At 42.5% G+C, this 12,915-nt stretch overlaps 6 protein-coding genes and 1 long non-coding RNA gene across 8 annotated transcripts; 5 read left to right on the top strand and 2 right to left on the bottom strand.

Moving 5' to 3' along the window:
* The first annotated feature begins 168 nt into the window (after positions 1–168).
* On the top strand, positions 169–2,504 carry LOC128302650 (uncharacterized). Its single transcript, XM_053039516.1, has 6 exons — positions 169–380; positions 439–639; positions 722–1,036; positions 1,555–1,743; positions 1,826–2,026; positions 2,104–2,504. The coding sequence occupies exons 1-6, from the start codon at positions 237–239 to the stop codon at positions 2,422–2,424; spliced, it is 1,371 nt and encodes a 456-aa protein (XP_052895476.1). The 5' UTR covers positions 169–236; the 3' UTR covers positions 2,425–2,504.
* A 469-nt stretch (positions 2,505–2,973) lies between these two features.
* On the top strand, positions 2,974–3,777 carry LOC128301909 (glutathione S-transferase 1-like). The gene is made up of 2 exons (XM_053038580.1): positions 2,974–3,357; positions 3,423–3,777. The coding sequence occupies exons 1-2, from the start codon at positions 3,010–3,012 to the stop codon at positions 3,747–3,749; spliced, it is 675 nt and encodes a 224-aa protein (XP_052894540.1). The 5' UTR covers positions 2,974–3,009; the 3' UTR covers positions 3,750–3,777.
* A 718-nt stretch (positions 3,778–4,495) lies between these two features.
* Positions 4,496–5,347, top strand: LOC128301908 (glutathione S-transferase 1-like). Its single transcript, XM_053038579.1, has 2 exons — positions 4,496–4,879; positions 4,945–5,347. The coding sequence occupies exons 1-2, from the start codon at positions 4,532–4,534 to the stop codon at positions 5,269–5,271; spliced, it is 675 nt and encodes a 224-aa protein (XP_052894539.1). The 5' UTR covers positions 4,496–4,531; the 3' UTR covers positions 5,272–5,347.
* Positions 5,348–6,456: 1,109 nt separating this feature from the next.
* Positions 6,457–7,328, top strand: LOC128301910 (glutathione S-transferase 1-like). The gene is made up of 2 exons (XM_053038581.1): positions 6,457–6,801; positions 6,867–7,328. Exons 1-2 carry the CDS (start codon positions 6,457–6,459, stop codon positions 7,194–7,196), a joined length of 675 nt encoding a protein of 224 aa, XP_052894541.1. The 3' UTR covers positions 7,197–7,328.
* Positions 7,329–7,529: 201 nt separating this feature from the next.
* LOC128301911 (glutathione S-transferase 1-like) lies at positions 7,530–8,542 on the bottom strand. The gene is made up of 2 exons (XM_053038582.1): positions 8,344–8,542; positions 7,530–8,258 (listed from the first exon to the last, which is right to left on the bottom strand). Exons 1-2 carry the CDS (start codon positions 8,439–8,441, stop codon positions 7,685–7,687), a joined length of 672 nt encoding a protein of 223 aa, XP_052894542.1. The 5' UTR covers positions 8,442–8,542; the 3' UTR covers positions 7,530–7,684.
* LOC128301913 (glutathione S-transferase E14-like) lies at positions 7,612–12,915 on the top strand. 2 transcript variants are annotated; one of them, XM_053038583.1, is made up of 4 exons: positions 7,612–7,632; positions 9,272–9,490; positions 9,559–9,762; positions 9,837–10,740. In XM_053038583.1, the coding sequence occupies exons 2-4, from the start codon at positions 9,335–9,337 to the stop codon at positions 10,143–10,145; spliced, it is 669 nt and encodes a 222-aa protein (XP_052894543.1). In that variant the 5' UTR covers positions 7,612–7,632; positions 9,272–9,334; the 3' UTR covers positions 10,146–10,740. The 2 variants fall into 2 exon arrangements, with proteins under 2 accessions (XP_052894543.1, XP_052894544.1); XM_053038584.1 differs by lacking the exons at positions 9,272–9,490; positions 9,559–9,762; positions 9,837–10,740 and adding exons at positions 11,931–12,258; positions 12,327–12,530; positions 12,610–12,915 and having other exon boundaries at positions 7,614–7,632.
* LOC128301914 (uncharacterized) lies at positions 10,340–11,720 on the bottom strand. The gene is made up of 3 exons (XR_008287358.1): positions 11,664–11,720; positions 10,548–10,589; positions 10,340–10,476 (listed from the first exon to the last, which is right to left on the bottom strand). It is a non-coding gene; the product is annotated as an uncharacterized LOC128301914 (long non-coding RNA).

Genomic DNA, 12,915 nt, shown 5'->3' with positions numbered 1-12,915 from the left:
GATGACACAGCTTGATGCGTGAGTGGATAGATAGCGATTTTCCTTATCATGCTGTACTTGCTTAGCATACCCGGAAAGACCTCATGTGTACTTATAATGATTTTAATCATTGGCCAGATTTTGAACAGGTGTGCGTTTTGAAAAGTTCCTTGCTGGGCCAAATGGTATTTCAGTCGATTGTTGACATTGGAGCACACGAGTTGGTCAAGTCGTCGGAAGTAGAGCAGAAAAGAACGATGCCTCACCCAGTACTGTACACCGTCCACCTTAGTCCACCGTGCCGAGCAGTGGAACTAACCGCAAAAGCGTTGGGCCTGGAGCTGGACCGCAAGATGGTGAACCTGCTGGCTGGGGACAACCTAAAGCCGGAATTCTTGAAGGTATCTTCACTTACCATCGAGCCCGTTCGGATATTAAGACATTTGTCTCGTCTTACAGCTCAACCCAAAGCACACGATTCCGGTGCTGGATGATAATGGGACAATCATTGGCGAAAGTCATGCGATCATGATTTATTTGGTGCAAAAGTTTGGTAAGACTGATGCACTCTACCCGTCCGACATTGTTCAGCAAGCTCGGGTCAATGAGGCACTCCATTTCGAGTCTGGAGTGCTATTTGCTCGGCTTCGCTTCATTACGGTACGTGGAACAGGTCACATTAAAACATTGAGCTCCAAAAAAAGAGTTTTCAATCGAGAATATTCCCCTTTGGCACTCGCAGGAGCTCGTCATTTTCGCACGTAAAGCCGAAATTCCCCAGGATCGTATCGAGTACGTGAGGAAGGCATACCGACTGCTGGAGGATTCTTTGCACGATGATTTTGTAGCTGGGCCTCGAATGACTATTGCGGATTTTAGCTGCATTTCGACGGTTGCCTCTACGGTGGGTTTCATTCCATTGGATAGCTCGGAGTTCCCGCGCACAGCTGCCTGGATGGAACGTATGAAGCAGCTACCGTACTATGAGCAAGCAAATGGTATCGGTGCGACCGAGTTGGGACAATTCGTAGTGAACCAGTTGGCAGAGAACGCTAAAGCCTAAACAAGTGTTACAAGCGATGAGCGAACTAATGAGATAGGAAATAGATGTTTGTTTTCGTTTGTTGATCAGCAATTTAATGTTAAAACGGACACGAAAGAACACGAATGGTTTTAAGTTCACAAACGTTTATTTCAACTGTTGTCCAAATACTACTACAAGTTCAAATAGCGCAGCGCATTATATAGTTATATACAGTGTTGCCAAACCTAACTCGTACCACACAGAGGTGTGTCAAACTATAAGTGGTGTCAAACCAACCAATGTGAAACGTTGCTTATTATTAACATTTAACGCTATATGCTGCTACAAGAAAACCGGATTTTGGTGTTCATTTTTATTCGCCAACGCCATCGCTTACCCCCAACAAAAGGTACGCGCTTTTTAACTTCACAATAAATACAGACGCACACTTGCAAAGTCCCCTTCTTATCTCGCTTGGTACCACGAACACAGCCATGCGCGTCCGAAAATGATTGCTTCAACATCCGATGCTCGAAACCTAAACCCATCAGTACGGGTGTGTCGCTTCTTCGCAACGGTCCTGTGTTTGCCTCAAAATGCCAAAGCTGGTTCTGTACACGCTGCACCTAAGCCCCCCGTGCCGGGCCGTGGAAATGACAGCCAAAGCGTTGGGATTGGAGCTGGAGCAGAAGACCATTAATCTTCTCGCCGGTGATCATTTGAAGTCGGAGTTCCTGAAGGTTAGTATCAGCTCAAGGTTTCAAATTGATCTCTAGCAAAGTTGGTGTATGATGATCACACTGTTTCATGCGATCGTTTTAGCTAAACCCTCAACATACGATCCCGGTGCTGGATGACGATGGTACGATCATTACCGAAAGTCATGCGATCATGATCTATCTGGTGACGAAGTACGGCAAGGATGACACCCTGTACCCAAAGGATCCACTTCCGCAGGCACGCGTGAATGCAGCCCTTCACTTTGAATCTGGTGTTCTGTTTGCACGAATGCGTTTCATTTTTGTAAGTGGTACTTCTCTCGCGTTTACCAAATCTTCTAGAACATGCTTGACTTCTTTTCTTGACGCACACCCAAACAGGAACGTATTCTTTTCTACGGACAATCAGATATTCCCGAGGATCGAGTCGAGTACGTGCAGAAATCGTATCGTTTGCTGGAGGACACACTGGTGGATGATTTTGTCGCTGGACCGAAAATGACGATTGCCGACTTTAGCTGCGTTTCAACGGTTTCTAGCATAATGGGCGTTGTTCCGCTGGAACGATCGGAACATCCACGGATTTATGGGTGGATCGATCGTTTGAAGCAGCTGCCATACTACGAGGAAGCTAACGGTGGCGGTGGTACCGAACTGGGCAAGTTTGTACTTGCTAAAAAGGAGGAAAATGCTAAAGCGTAAGGAAGACGCTTAATGAATTTGTCAACAAAATCAAGAGATTATTTTCTTTAAATAAAAAAGTGCTATGTCATGATTCGGAAGTAATATGCAAAGAAATCTTTCTTATCATGTACTGATAATTACACAATAAAACAAAAAGCCACAGGCTAAAACAAAACTAAGAACGACACATTAATAGGAAAAAGACACAGACGACAGAAGATAATAAAATCGCTAAACTAAACATTCACAAATAAAAACGAACATAAACATATTGATCGCAGTCGAAAAAAAAAGCGACTACAGTAATTATCAACCGCATAGAAAAGTAAAAAATAAACAGTCAGTAAAACCATCATTCGCTTGCCGGTTTTTTCGTCGATCCCTCAATTTGTTTCGGCCTCCCTATAACGAACGTTTATTATCTAATCAAGCGTTTTTGCAAATGTTTCCCAAACTGCGTTTGCCCTTGTGTGCGTATGTTGCCACCCCATCGTGTGATCGCGGAATCACATGTATGCAATAGTATAGAATTCGTGAAATGAATGTTCATTCCATTGCAAACATTTGTACGGAACGGACAGTAACCGCATCCCTGGAGAAACGATGCCTTCGACCATCAAACTGTACACGGCTAAGTTAAGCCCACCGGGTCGATCGGTGGAGCTGACGGCAAAGGCACTTGGGCTCGAGCTGGAGATCGTCCCGATTAATCTGTTCGCGGGTGACCATCTGAAGGAGGACTTCGTGAAGTTGAACCCCCAGCACACGATTCCGCTGATCGATGACAACGGTACGATCGTATGGGAGAGCCACGCGATCATCGTCTATCTGGTGACAAAGTATGGCAAAGATGATAGTTTGTATCCGTCGGACGCGGTGACTCGTTCCAAGGTCAATGCGGCGTTGCACTTCGATTCGGGCGTACTGTTCGCCAGAGCGAGATTTTGTATGGTAAACACATTCTCATCATATCGTGCATTACGCTTCTTGTTTCATGCTCTTTTGTATATTCGTAGGAATCTGTACTGTACTACAAAAGTACGGAGGTATCTCAGGAGAAGATTGACAATGTCTACCGTGCGTATCAGCTGCTGAATGACACTCTCATCGATGATTATATTGTGGGCAATCAGTTGACACTGGCCGATCTGAGCTGTATCGCTACCATTTCTTCGATGCATATCGTCTTTCCGATCGATGGAGCCAAACACCCGAAGCTGATCGCTTGGGTAGAGCGTCTCGCAAAGTTGCCATACTACAAGGTTACCAACCAGGAAGGTGCCGAGGAACTAGCTCAAGAGTATCGCGCAAAGTTGGCGGAAAATCGTGCGAATGCTCAGTAACATGGAGTTAATTAGGGAAAATCTTCTTCAGCACTACTTAATTGATTGTGATGTTGAAATGGAATAAAGCTTTTTAAAAGTGATTTTTGGGTGTACTATCTATTGTTATCATAATGTGTTTTTTCTACGAAATGGGAAGCTTATTATCTCATCAATTCATTAAAAACAACGACAGAGATTTACTGGGCAAGTTTGTACTTGCTAACAAGGAGGAAAATGTTAAAAGTTAAGGGAAAAAAATGCTTAAGTTTAAGGAAGATGTTTGTTGAATTTGTCAACAAAATCAAGAAATTATTTTCATTAAATAGAAAAAGTGCTATGCCTTCATTCGTAAGTAATATGCAAAGAAATCGTTTTTATCATGTGCTGATAATTACATTGATAAAATTGATAAAACAAAAAGCCACAGGATAAAAGAAAATTAAAAATTACAAAATAATAGGAAAAACAATCAGATAATAGAAGAGAATAAAATCGCTAAAATAAACAGTAATTATCAACTGCATAGAAAAGTTTTAAAAACCATCATTCGCTTGCCGGTTTTTTCGTCGATCCTTCAATTTGTTTCGCCCTCCCTATAACGAACATTTATTATCTAATCAAGCGCTTTTGCAAATGTTTACCAAACAGCTTTCGCCCTTGTGTGTGTATGTTGCCACCCCATCGTCGTTACACGACGCGGAATCACATATATGCAATAGTATAGAATTCGTGAAATAAATGTTCATTCCATTGCAAACATTTGTACGAAACGGACAGAAATACGCATCCCTGGAGAAACGATGCCCTCGACCATCAAACTGTACACGGCTAAGTTAAGCCCACCGGGTCGATCGGTGGAGCTGACGGCAAAGGCACTTGGGCTCGAGCTTGAGATCGTCCCGATTAATCTGTTGGCGGGTGACCATCTGAAGGAGGACTTCGTGAAGTTGAACCCCCAGCACACGATTCCGTTGATCGATGACAACGGTACGATCGTACGGGATAGCCACGCGATCATCGTCTATCTGGTGACAAAGTATGGCAAAGATGATAGTTTGTATCCGACCGACGTGGTGACTCGTTCCAAGGTCAATGCGGCGTTGCACTTCGATTCGGGCGTACTGTTCGCCAGAGCGAGATTTTGTGTGGTAAAAACGTTTTCATCATATCGTGCATTACGCTTCTTGTTTCATGCTCTTTTGTATATTCTTAGGAATCTGTACTGTACTACAAAAGTGCGGAGGTATCTCAGGAGAAGATTGACAATGTCTACCGTGCGTATCAGCTGCTGAATGACACTCTCATCGATGATTACATTGTGGGCAATCGGATGACACTGGCCGATCTGAGCTGTATCGCTACCATTTCTTCGATGCATGCCATGTATCCGATCGATGGAGCCAAACACCCGAAGCTGATCGCTTGGGTAGAGCGTCTCGCAAAGTTGCCATACTACAAGGTTACCAACCAGGAAGGTGCCGAGGAACTAGCTCAGTTGTATCGTGCAAAGTTGGAGGAAAATCGAGCGAATGCTCAGTAACATGGAGTCAATTAGGAAAAATCTTCATCAGCACAACTTAAATGATTGTGATGTTGAAATCGAATAAAGCTTTTTAAAAGTGATTTTTGGGTGTACTATCTATTGTTATCATAATGTTTTTTTCTCTACGAAATGGGAAGCTTATTATCTAAACAAAGGATTAAAAACAACGAAGGGAGGTTTAAATTTTAAATCACGTCACGGCCGTGATTCAAAGTCGGGAAGGAAATGTGATTAGAATTCATCAGACCGCACGCGCACATTAAAGAGAATGCTGATTAGGCAAGCTATATACGGAGAAATTCAGTCCACCGGGTCGTGCCGATGAAAAGACGACAAATATTCTAGCTTTTTATCGCTTGGCTTCGTTAGTCGATCAATATGTTGGCGGGTGATCAATCAAAGAAGGACTTCCAGCAGATAAACTCCCAACATACGACTTAGTTGATCTACAATATGAAACTAATACGATCGTGTGGGATGATCCCACTGGGATTGTTTGTCTGGAGACAAATTGCGGCCAGAATGAGTCTGTATCCTCCGAGTCCGACGGAGTGACTCGCTTTAAAGTCCATGCGGCGTTTCACTTCAATTGGGGCGTTCTGTCCGCTCGATATCATATTTTACGTCCATACGAAACAATACTATAATCCGGATCTACTGGGACATCTCAGGAGAAGATCTCCAATCTCTATCGTACGTACCAGCTGCTGAACGACACTCTATCGATGATCTTATTATAGACAATCGGATGACGCTGGCCACGTAGGTAAAGCATCTTGGAAAGTAGCAACGTTAGAAGACTACAAACCAGGAAGTTGCTGAATCAGTAGCTCAGCTGTATTTTACGAAGATGGAGGAAAGTCATTATAAAAATTAAATAACTTAAACTCACTTAGTCTCACCAATCAAACTCTTTAAGAGTTTGTCTCTCTTGAAAATCTTCTCCAGGACTGCTTCATTGGTGTTTCAATTGTATAAAGCGTCTTCAAAGTGGCGTTCAAAGTGGCTAGCGCATGTTTGTTTGTACAATCTTCTTTAGTGGAAGCTTACTATCTCACCAATACCTTCAAATCAGCAGCAACGGCGCTAATTTGCAATTCACATCGCGCTCAATCAGCGCTGTGAAGAAATAAGATTAGAACCCGTCAGACTACGCTCAGCTTCACACGCGCCCGCTAGAGAATGCCGAATATAAAGCTCTACACCGCGAAACTTAGCCCACCGGGACGTGCCGTTGAATTGACGGCAAAATTGTTGGGACTTTCGCTTGACATCGTGCCGATTAATCTGCTGGCTGGAGATCACCGGAAGGATGAGTTTCTGAAGCTAAACCCGCAGCACACGATACCGATAATCGATGATGGTGGTGTTATCGTGCGTGATAGTCACGCCATCATCATCTATTTGGTGCTCAAGTATGGCCAGGACCACAGCCTGTACCCGGATGATCCGATCACGAGGGCCAAGGTAAACGCTGGTCTTCACTTTGACTCCGGTGTGTTGTTCTCACGGTTGAGATTCTATTTCGTAAGTATAGCAGAGCGATCCGAGGTGTGTTTACATGTCTAATTCATGCTTTTCCGCTTCTTCAGGAACCAATTCTATACGAGGGATCATCGGAAGTACCGCAGCATAAGATCGATTACATGCAGAAGGGCTATGAGCTACTGAACGATGCGTTGGTAGATGATTTTATGGTGGGGAATACGCTGACCCTCGCCGACATCAGTTGCATCGCAACGATAGCAACGATGGAAGAGTTTTTCCCGATGGATCGTACCAAGTATCCGGCACTCGTGGCTTGGATTGATCGGTTGAGAAACACTTTGCCACAGTATGAGCAGCTTAACCAGGAAGGGGCTATCGAGTTTGCCGAAATCTGTGAATCTTTGAGACTGAAAAATGCGATCAAAGCTAACTAAAGCAGCTGCCGCTTCCAATAGACGATCAAATTATGGTCTTGAAATTTGGAATAGTTTCTCACAGTGCGTATGCGTAACACACACACACACAAACAAGCAGACAAAAGGGGTTTGTTTACGATCTTGTTGGTGTCACGCCCGGTTCCGTTTTCAATGTCACCAACACACGCGCCTCACTGCGTACACAATGTTTATTGTTAGCATAATGTGGATATCCAACAAACAGATTAATTGCATGAAACTGTAAACTCAGATAAACAGAATAACCTAACCGGGACACAATATGTACCACCGAATACTGAACCGTGGTGTGTGCTTATCGCTGGTTGCCACAAATACATTGATGATATACTGAGACGAGAGTAGTTTAATTAATCCGGGCCACACTGAAGTCGGTTGGTTGGGTTCAGTTCGGTGTTTGATTCCCTCCTCAAAGGTAGGTAAAACGAGAAACCGGGAGCATCTTTGCAACTGACACGGTGGTCCCTTTACAACGACGCACTATTTTTTGCACTAAGCGTCTGCACCAGCTTACCAGCAGCTTTCAGGCCACGACTCATCACCTCCTCGTAGTACGGTAACTTGGCCAATCGCTCGATCCAAGCAAAAGTTTTTGGACAATCTGTCGGTGCGGGCTTTAGCATTAGATGTAACGTGGTCACACTGCTAACGCAGCTCAAATCGGCGATCGTCAAATGATCGCCGGCAACATAATCCGCCTGCAGCAGACTCTCAAATCGCTGCAAACCCTCCATCGCTCGCTGCAAGTTTTCCTCCGGTATTTCACTCTTTCCCAGCACGGTCAGATTGTCCGTACAGAAACGCAACCGGGCGAACAGAATCGAACTTTCGAAGAAGAGGGCCGCATTGATACGGGCCTGCTGCTCATAATCGTCCGTGTACAGGTTCGAGCCAGCACCATACCGGCGGGCCAGATAAATTATAATCGCGTGGCTATCAAACAGCAAAAACCCATTATCATCCAGCGTTGGGATCGTTTGTACCGGATTCAGTTTCTTGTACTCATCGTTCATATGTTGACCTTTGAAGACGTTCATTTCTCTAAAACGAAACCGGCGCTTTTAGGTGCACAATCTGGTCTGAATACGTTTGCTTACACCGTGTTACGAAATAGCGATAAACATACCTAATCTCAACGTCAAGGTTCAATGCCTTGATGGTGAGCTCGACCGCACGGCCGGCCGGACTGATGGTGTGCGTGTATAGAACCAGCTTGTTAGACATCTCGTACGGAACTGACGGTCTACGAATCGTTGCACGGCCCCGAAGTGAAGACCAATTTTGGACTTTGAGCTGTTATGTGCATCGTGCTTATATTTTTTTATCTAGAGGAATTATTATTTTTATTTCCATTGTGCAGATACGATGGTGAACGCTTAGTTTAGGGTCACTTGATGTAATCTTAATCGAATGATTATGCTCCCTATTGGTGCAAATTGATAAAAGAGTCACACCTACTACTCAAAATCATTTTTCGTTGATTTGAACCACATACAATTGGCTTAATCTTTACCGATATAATTCTGCTAATCAGATATTTCAATGGTAATTAGTGATAGATTGGTTAACACATTCTAAATATCTGTATTAAAACAGTGGCGCCAAGGGCGTAACAATATTCTCATGAATAGCCCTTATGTATCCATTAAAATTAAAGTTAGAGAAGTTAGGATAATAATATATATAATAATTTGAATATTCGATTAAGTTTGTTACATACCTTGGAGTAGACACAGCGGGATACTTTCAACACCTCCGTAACGCACATTGGTAGACGACGTTGCTTCTCAATATTTCTCGATAACACGATAATTACATCTATGCTGTGGGAATCATTAAAGAGCTATAATATTTTGTTCAATTTACTAATGTCGTTTCTACTTACCGAGCACCCGTCGATATTGATAAGCTCCTCAATTCGTAACATGCTGTTTTTTACTGATGTTTCTTGTTTGCCAATTGCTTACGGTTGTTCATTTTCTTCGGTTCTAAGGTTTCAAACCAGATCTGCTTTGAACCGCAAAAACAAACGTGTCGCTTGTTTTTTTTTCCAGTTCACTCTGTTCGAATCTCGGTTTCATTAAATCAATCAGTATCAAAGCTGCACATTCCTCAAGATGGCTACACCAAGCATGGTAATGTATTACGATGAAGTTAGCCCACCGGTACGTGGCGTTCTGCTGACGATCGCTGCACTGGGTGTGAAGGATCGAATCAAGTTCGAGTACATCAGTATCTTCGACCGTGGACATCTGACTGCTGACTTCTTGAAGGTACCCACGGTTTGGGTTATTTTTTTGCGTGAAAATTTAAATCGAAATCCAAATTTGTTTCACCACAGATAAATCCGCTGCATACAGTTCCAGTGCTGCGTCACGGTGACTTGACGCTCATCGATAGTCATGCTATATTGATGTACCTATGCGATACATTCGCAGCACCAGGGGATACATTAGCCATAACTGATACTTTAACGAGAGCGAAAGTCTTCAATATGTTGTGCTTCAACAATAGCCACCTATTTCAACGTGACGCAGAAGTTATGGTGAGTATCGAAGGCACGCTCTGGCACATATTTGCAAATGCAATTTAAACCCGTTTTATTGACCCTCATTGCAGCGTAAAATTTTTAGTGGTTCTATTACCGATCCAAAGAACCATCTCAAACCGATCCAGGAGACGATAGATGCGTTGGAACAGTTTCTTCGTCAATCTCGCTATACCGCACTCAACCATCTTTCGGTGGCGGATTTAGCCATAGTGGCTACACTTAGTACACTGGACATCTTGGTACCTATCGAAGCAGATCGATGGCCGCGCGTAAATGAGTGGTTCAAGGAGATGCAAGCGCTGCCCTACTACAATGACCAGAATTGTGCTGGGTTAGAAAAGTTGCGCGAAAAATTGTACGCAAAAATTAACATCTAAGAGGGAATTTCTCGATTAGTTGAGTTAGTGCGTTCGAGAGCTATGGTATCATACGTTTTTTCCTGTTCCCTTTATTGTGCATGTCTTGAGTGTTCTGACGTGCTGACGACGGCAATCCTTGATGAAAGAGCACTGCTGTTGTTATTCAGCCGGTTAGCGCTGTTATTGTTCAATGTTGTATCGTTTGCACCGTCACCTGAAATCCGTACACCCTTAAACAGCTCATCCAGCGTTTCCAGCGAGCCGGTGGACGATTTGTTGAACTTGGCATCAAATTTGTTCGATAGAGTGTTGTTGTTTGTCACATTACTGCCTGCAGTTGAGAAAGGATCTAAAAAATAAATAAAAAGTAAAATATAGCATCACATTTGTCCCAATGGCAAATTCAGGCAAAAGACAAACCTTCGGAAGATGGCGCATCGTTCTCGGCATCGGCGAACGGGTCTTCGATGTTAAATGGATCCTCGTATCGATCGTATCGTTTGTCACCGCAAAACGACAGATAGTGTATGTAGTGAATTGATTGTTGCATACATTTTACAGTGTCATTGAAATGGTACAGCACACGCACGATGATGAAGTGTGTTTAACAAATTGTAGGAAAAAATTAAACAAAATAGAAACAAATGAGCAAATGCATAAATATTCAAGGTAAACATAAAAATACATATAAATAGTGGGATAGGATGAAGTAAAAATAATAAAGAAGTACATACAACCAAACAACGATAAATAAATAATAAATAAGACGAATCAAATGTAAAAAGAACAATAGATAAATAAGTTTTGGCACGAACTAATTGCGGACTAATTAAAATAGAGATAAAGTAAAGGATAGGTAACCAAAGTACTGTTAATGTAAAGGTGTGTATTAAATGTAGAGAGTAAGTTGTAAGTAGAGTATAATAGTAGTCGGATAAACCACACGCATTTGCCGGCAACAGGTCTGCTAGATATCGATTGTGCAGTATATAAGGTTAACATAATTGATTATCAGCTGTATTAGAAGCTTTTGATTGCGCACATTTTGTCAGCTTTGTTTGTAGTTTTTAATACGTTTCGTCGGGTATTTTATTACATGTCTAGACGTTAGGGGCAAATTCGGATATGTTGCAGGTTAGTGGATTATACACGCTGAATGGAACATCCCTTTTTTCGGCATGAGTTGGATTAGTCATCCAAACGTCTTCCAAAATCACGCATTACCACTAAAAATGGAATGGTTTCAAACGATAACGATACGAGAAATAGATGCGGGTTAGTACGGATGTGTGCACAACGTTATTATCTGTATTTTGTTTCGTCTGCTCCAAGGTAATATTAGCAAATCTGATATTTCAATGGTAATTAGTGATGGATTGGTTAACACATTCTAAATATCTTTATTAAAACTGTGGCGCCAAGTGTGTTTAAATATTCTCATGAATAGCCCTTATGTACCCATTAAAATTAAAGTTAGAGAAGTTAGGAGAATAATATATATAATAATTTGAATATTCGATTAAGTTTGTTACATACCTTGGAGTAGACACAGCGGGATACTTTCAACACCTTCGTAACGCGCATTGGTAGACGACGTTGCTTCTCAATATTTCTCGATAACACGATAATTACATCTATGCTGTGGGAATCATTAAAGAGCTATAATATTTTGTTCAATTTACTAATGCCGTTTCTACTTACCGAACACCCGTCGATATTGATAAGCTCCTCAATTCGTAACATGCTGTTTTTTACTGATGTTTCTTGTTTGCCAATTGCTTACGGTTGTTCATTTTCACACAGTTCGTTTCATTAGGAAGCACCGAGTCGTGCAATAATGCATTCGGCTAAGGTTTCAAACCAGATCTGCTCTGAACCGCAAAAACAAACGTGTCGCTTGTTTTTTTTCCAGTTCACTCTGTTCGAATCTCGGTTTCATTAAATCAATCAGTATCGAAGCTGCACATTCCTCGAGATGGCTACACCAAGCATGGTACTGTATTACGATGAAGTTAGCCCACCGGTACGTGGCGTTCTGCTGACGATCGCTGCACTGGGTGTGAAGGATCGAATCAAATTCGAGTACATCAATCTCTTCAACCGTGGACAGCTGACTGCTGACTTCTTAAAGGTACCCACGGTTTGGGTTATTTTTTTGCGTGAAAATTTAAATCGAAATTCAAATGTGTTTCACTACAGATAAATCCGATGCATACGGTTCCAGTGCTGCGTCACGGTGACTTGACGCTCATCGATAGTCATGCTATATTGATGTACCTATGCGATACATTCGCAGCACCAGGGCATACATTAGCCATAACTGATACTTTAACGAGAGCGAAAGTCTTCAATATGTTGTGCTTCAACAATAGTCACTTATTTCAACGTGAATCAGAAGTTATGGTGAGTATCGAAGGCAATGCAAATTTGGGGACATATTTGCAAATGCAATTTAAACCCGTTTTATTGCCCTTCATTACAGCGTAAAAATTTTGGCGCTTTTAACGATCCAAAGAACCATCACAAACTGATCGAGAAGACGATAGATGCGTTGGAACAGTTTCTTCGTCAATCTCGCTATACCGCACTCAACCATCTTTCGGTGGCGGATTTAGCCATAGTGGCCACACTAAGTACACTGGACCTCTTGATGCCTATCAAAGCAGATCGCTGGCCGCGCGTAAATGAGTGGTTCAAGGAGATGCAATTGCTGCCCTACTACAATGACCAGAATCGTGTTGGGTTAGACAAATTGCGCGAAAAATTGAGCGGAAAAATAAACATCTAA

The sequence above is a fragment of the Anopheles moucheti genome, chromosome 3, assembly GCF_943734755.1.
Source record: "Anopheles moucheti chromosome 3, idAnoMoucSN_F20_07, whole genome shotgun sequence".
Taxonomy (NCBI): Eukaryota; Metazoa; Arthropoda; class Insecta; order Diptera; family Culicidae; genus Anopheles; species Anopheles moucheti.
This window is presented reverse-complemented; position numbering and strand designations above follow the sequence as displayed.

What these genes read in the sequence shown, in the direction of transcription:
- LOC128302650 (XM_053039516.1), top strand. Translation starts at nt 237, where the DNA reads ATGCCTCACCCAGTACTGTACACCGTCCACCTTAGTCCACCGTGCCGA. An exon ending in TAAAGCCGGAATTCTTGAAG is followed by an intron (nt 381 to 438) that starts GTATCTTCACTT and finishes CTCGTCTTACAG; the next exon opens with CTCAACCCAAAGCACACGAT. An exon ending in CTCGGCTTCGCTTCATTACG is followed by an intron (nt 640 to 721) that starts GTACGTGGAACA and finishes TGGCACTCGCAG; the next exon opens with GAGCTCGTCATTTTCGCACG.
- LOC128301909 (XM_053038580.1), top strand. Translation starts at nt 3,010, where the DNA reads ATGCCTTCGACCATCAAACTGTACACGGCTAAGTTAAGCCCACCGGGT. An exon ending in CCAGAGCGAGATTTTGTATG is followed by an intron (nt 3,358 to 3,422) that starts GTAAACACATTC and finishes GTATATTCGTAG; the next exon opens with GAATCTGTACTGTACTACAA.
- LOC128301908 (XM_053038579.1), top strand. Translation starts at nt 4,532, where the DNA reads ATGCCCTCGACCATCAAACTGTACACGGCTAAGTTAAGCCCACCGGGT. An exon ending in CCAGAGCGAGATTTTGTGTG is followed by an intron (nt 4,880 to 4,944) that starts GTAAAAACGTTT and finishes GTATATTCTTAG; the next exon opens with GAATCTGTACTGTACTACAA.
- LOC128301910 (XM_053038581.1), top strand. Translation starts at nt 6,457, where the DNA reads ATGCCGAATATAAAGCTCTACACCGCGAAACTTAGCCCACCGGGACGT. An exon ending in CACGGTTGAGATTCTATTTC is followed by an intron (nt 6,802 to 6,866) that starts GTAAGTATAGCA and finishes CCGCTTCTTCAG; the next exon opens with GAACCAATTCTATACGAGGG.
- LOC128301911 (XM_053038582.1), bottom strand. Translation starts at nt 8,441, where the DNA reads ATGTCTAACAAGCTGGTTCTATACACGCACACCATCAGTCCGGCCGGC. An exon ending in AACCTTGACGTTGAGATTAG is followed by an intron (nt 8,259 to 8,343) that starts GTATGTTTATCG and finishes GTTTCGTTTTAG; the next exon opens with AGAAATGAACGTCTTCAAAG.
- LOC128301913 (XM_053038583.1), top strand. Translation starts at nt 9,335, where the DNA reads ATGGCTACACCAAGCATGGTAATGTATTACGATGAAGTTAGCCCACCG. An exon ending in TGACTGCTGACTTCTTGAAG is followed by an intron (nt 9,491 to 9,558) that starts GTACCCACGGTT and finishes GTTTCACCACAG; the next exon opens with ATAAATCCGCTGCATACAGT. An exon ending in AACGTGACGCAGAAGTTATG is followed by an intron (nt 9,763 to 9,836) that starts GTGAGTATCGAA and finishes CCCTCATTGCAG; the next exon opens with CGTAAAATTTTTAGTGGTTC.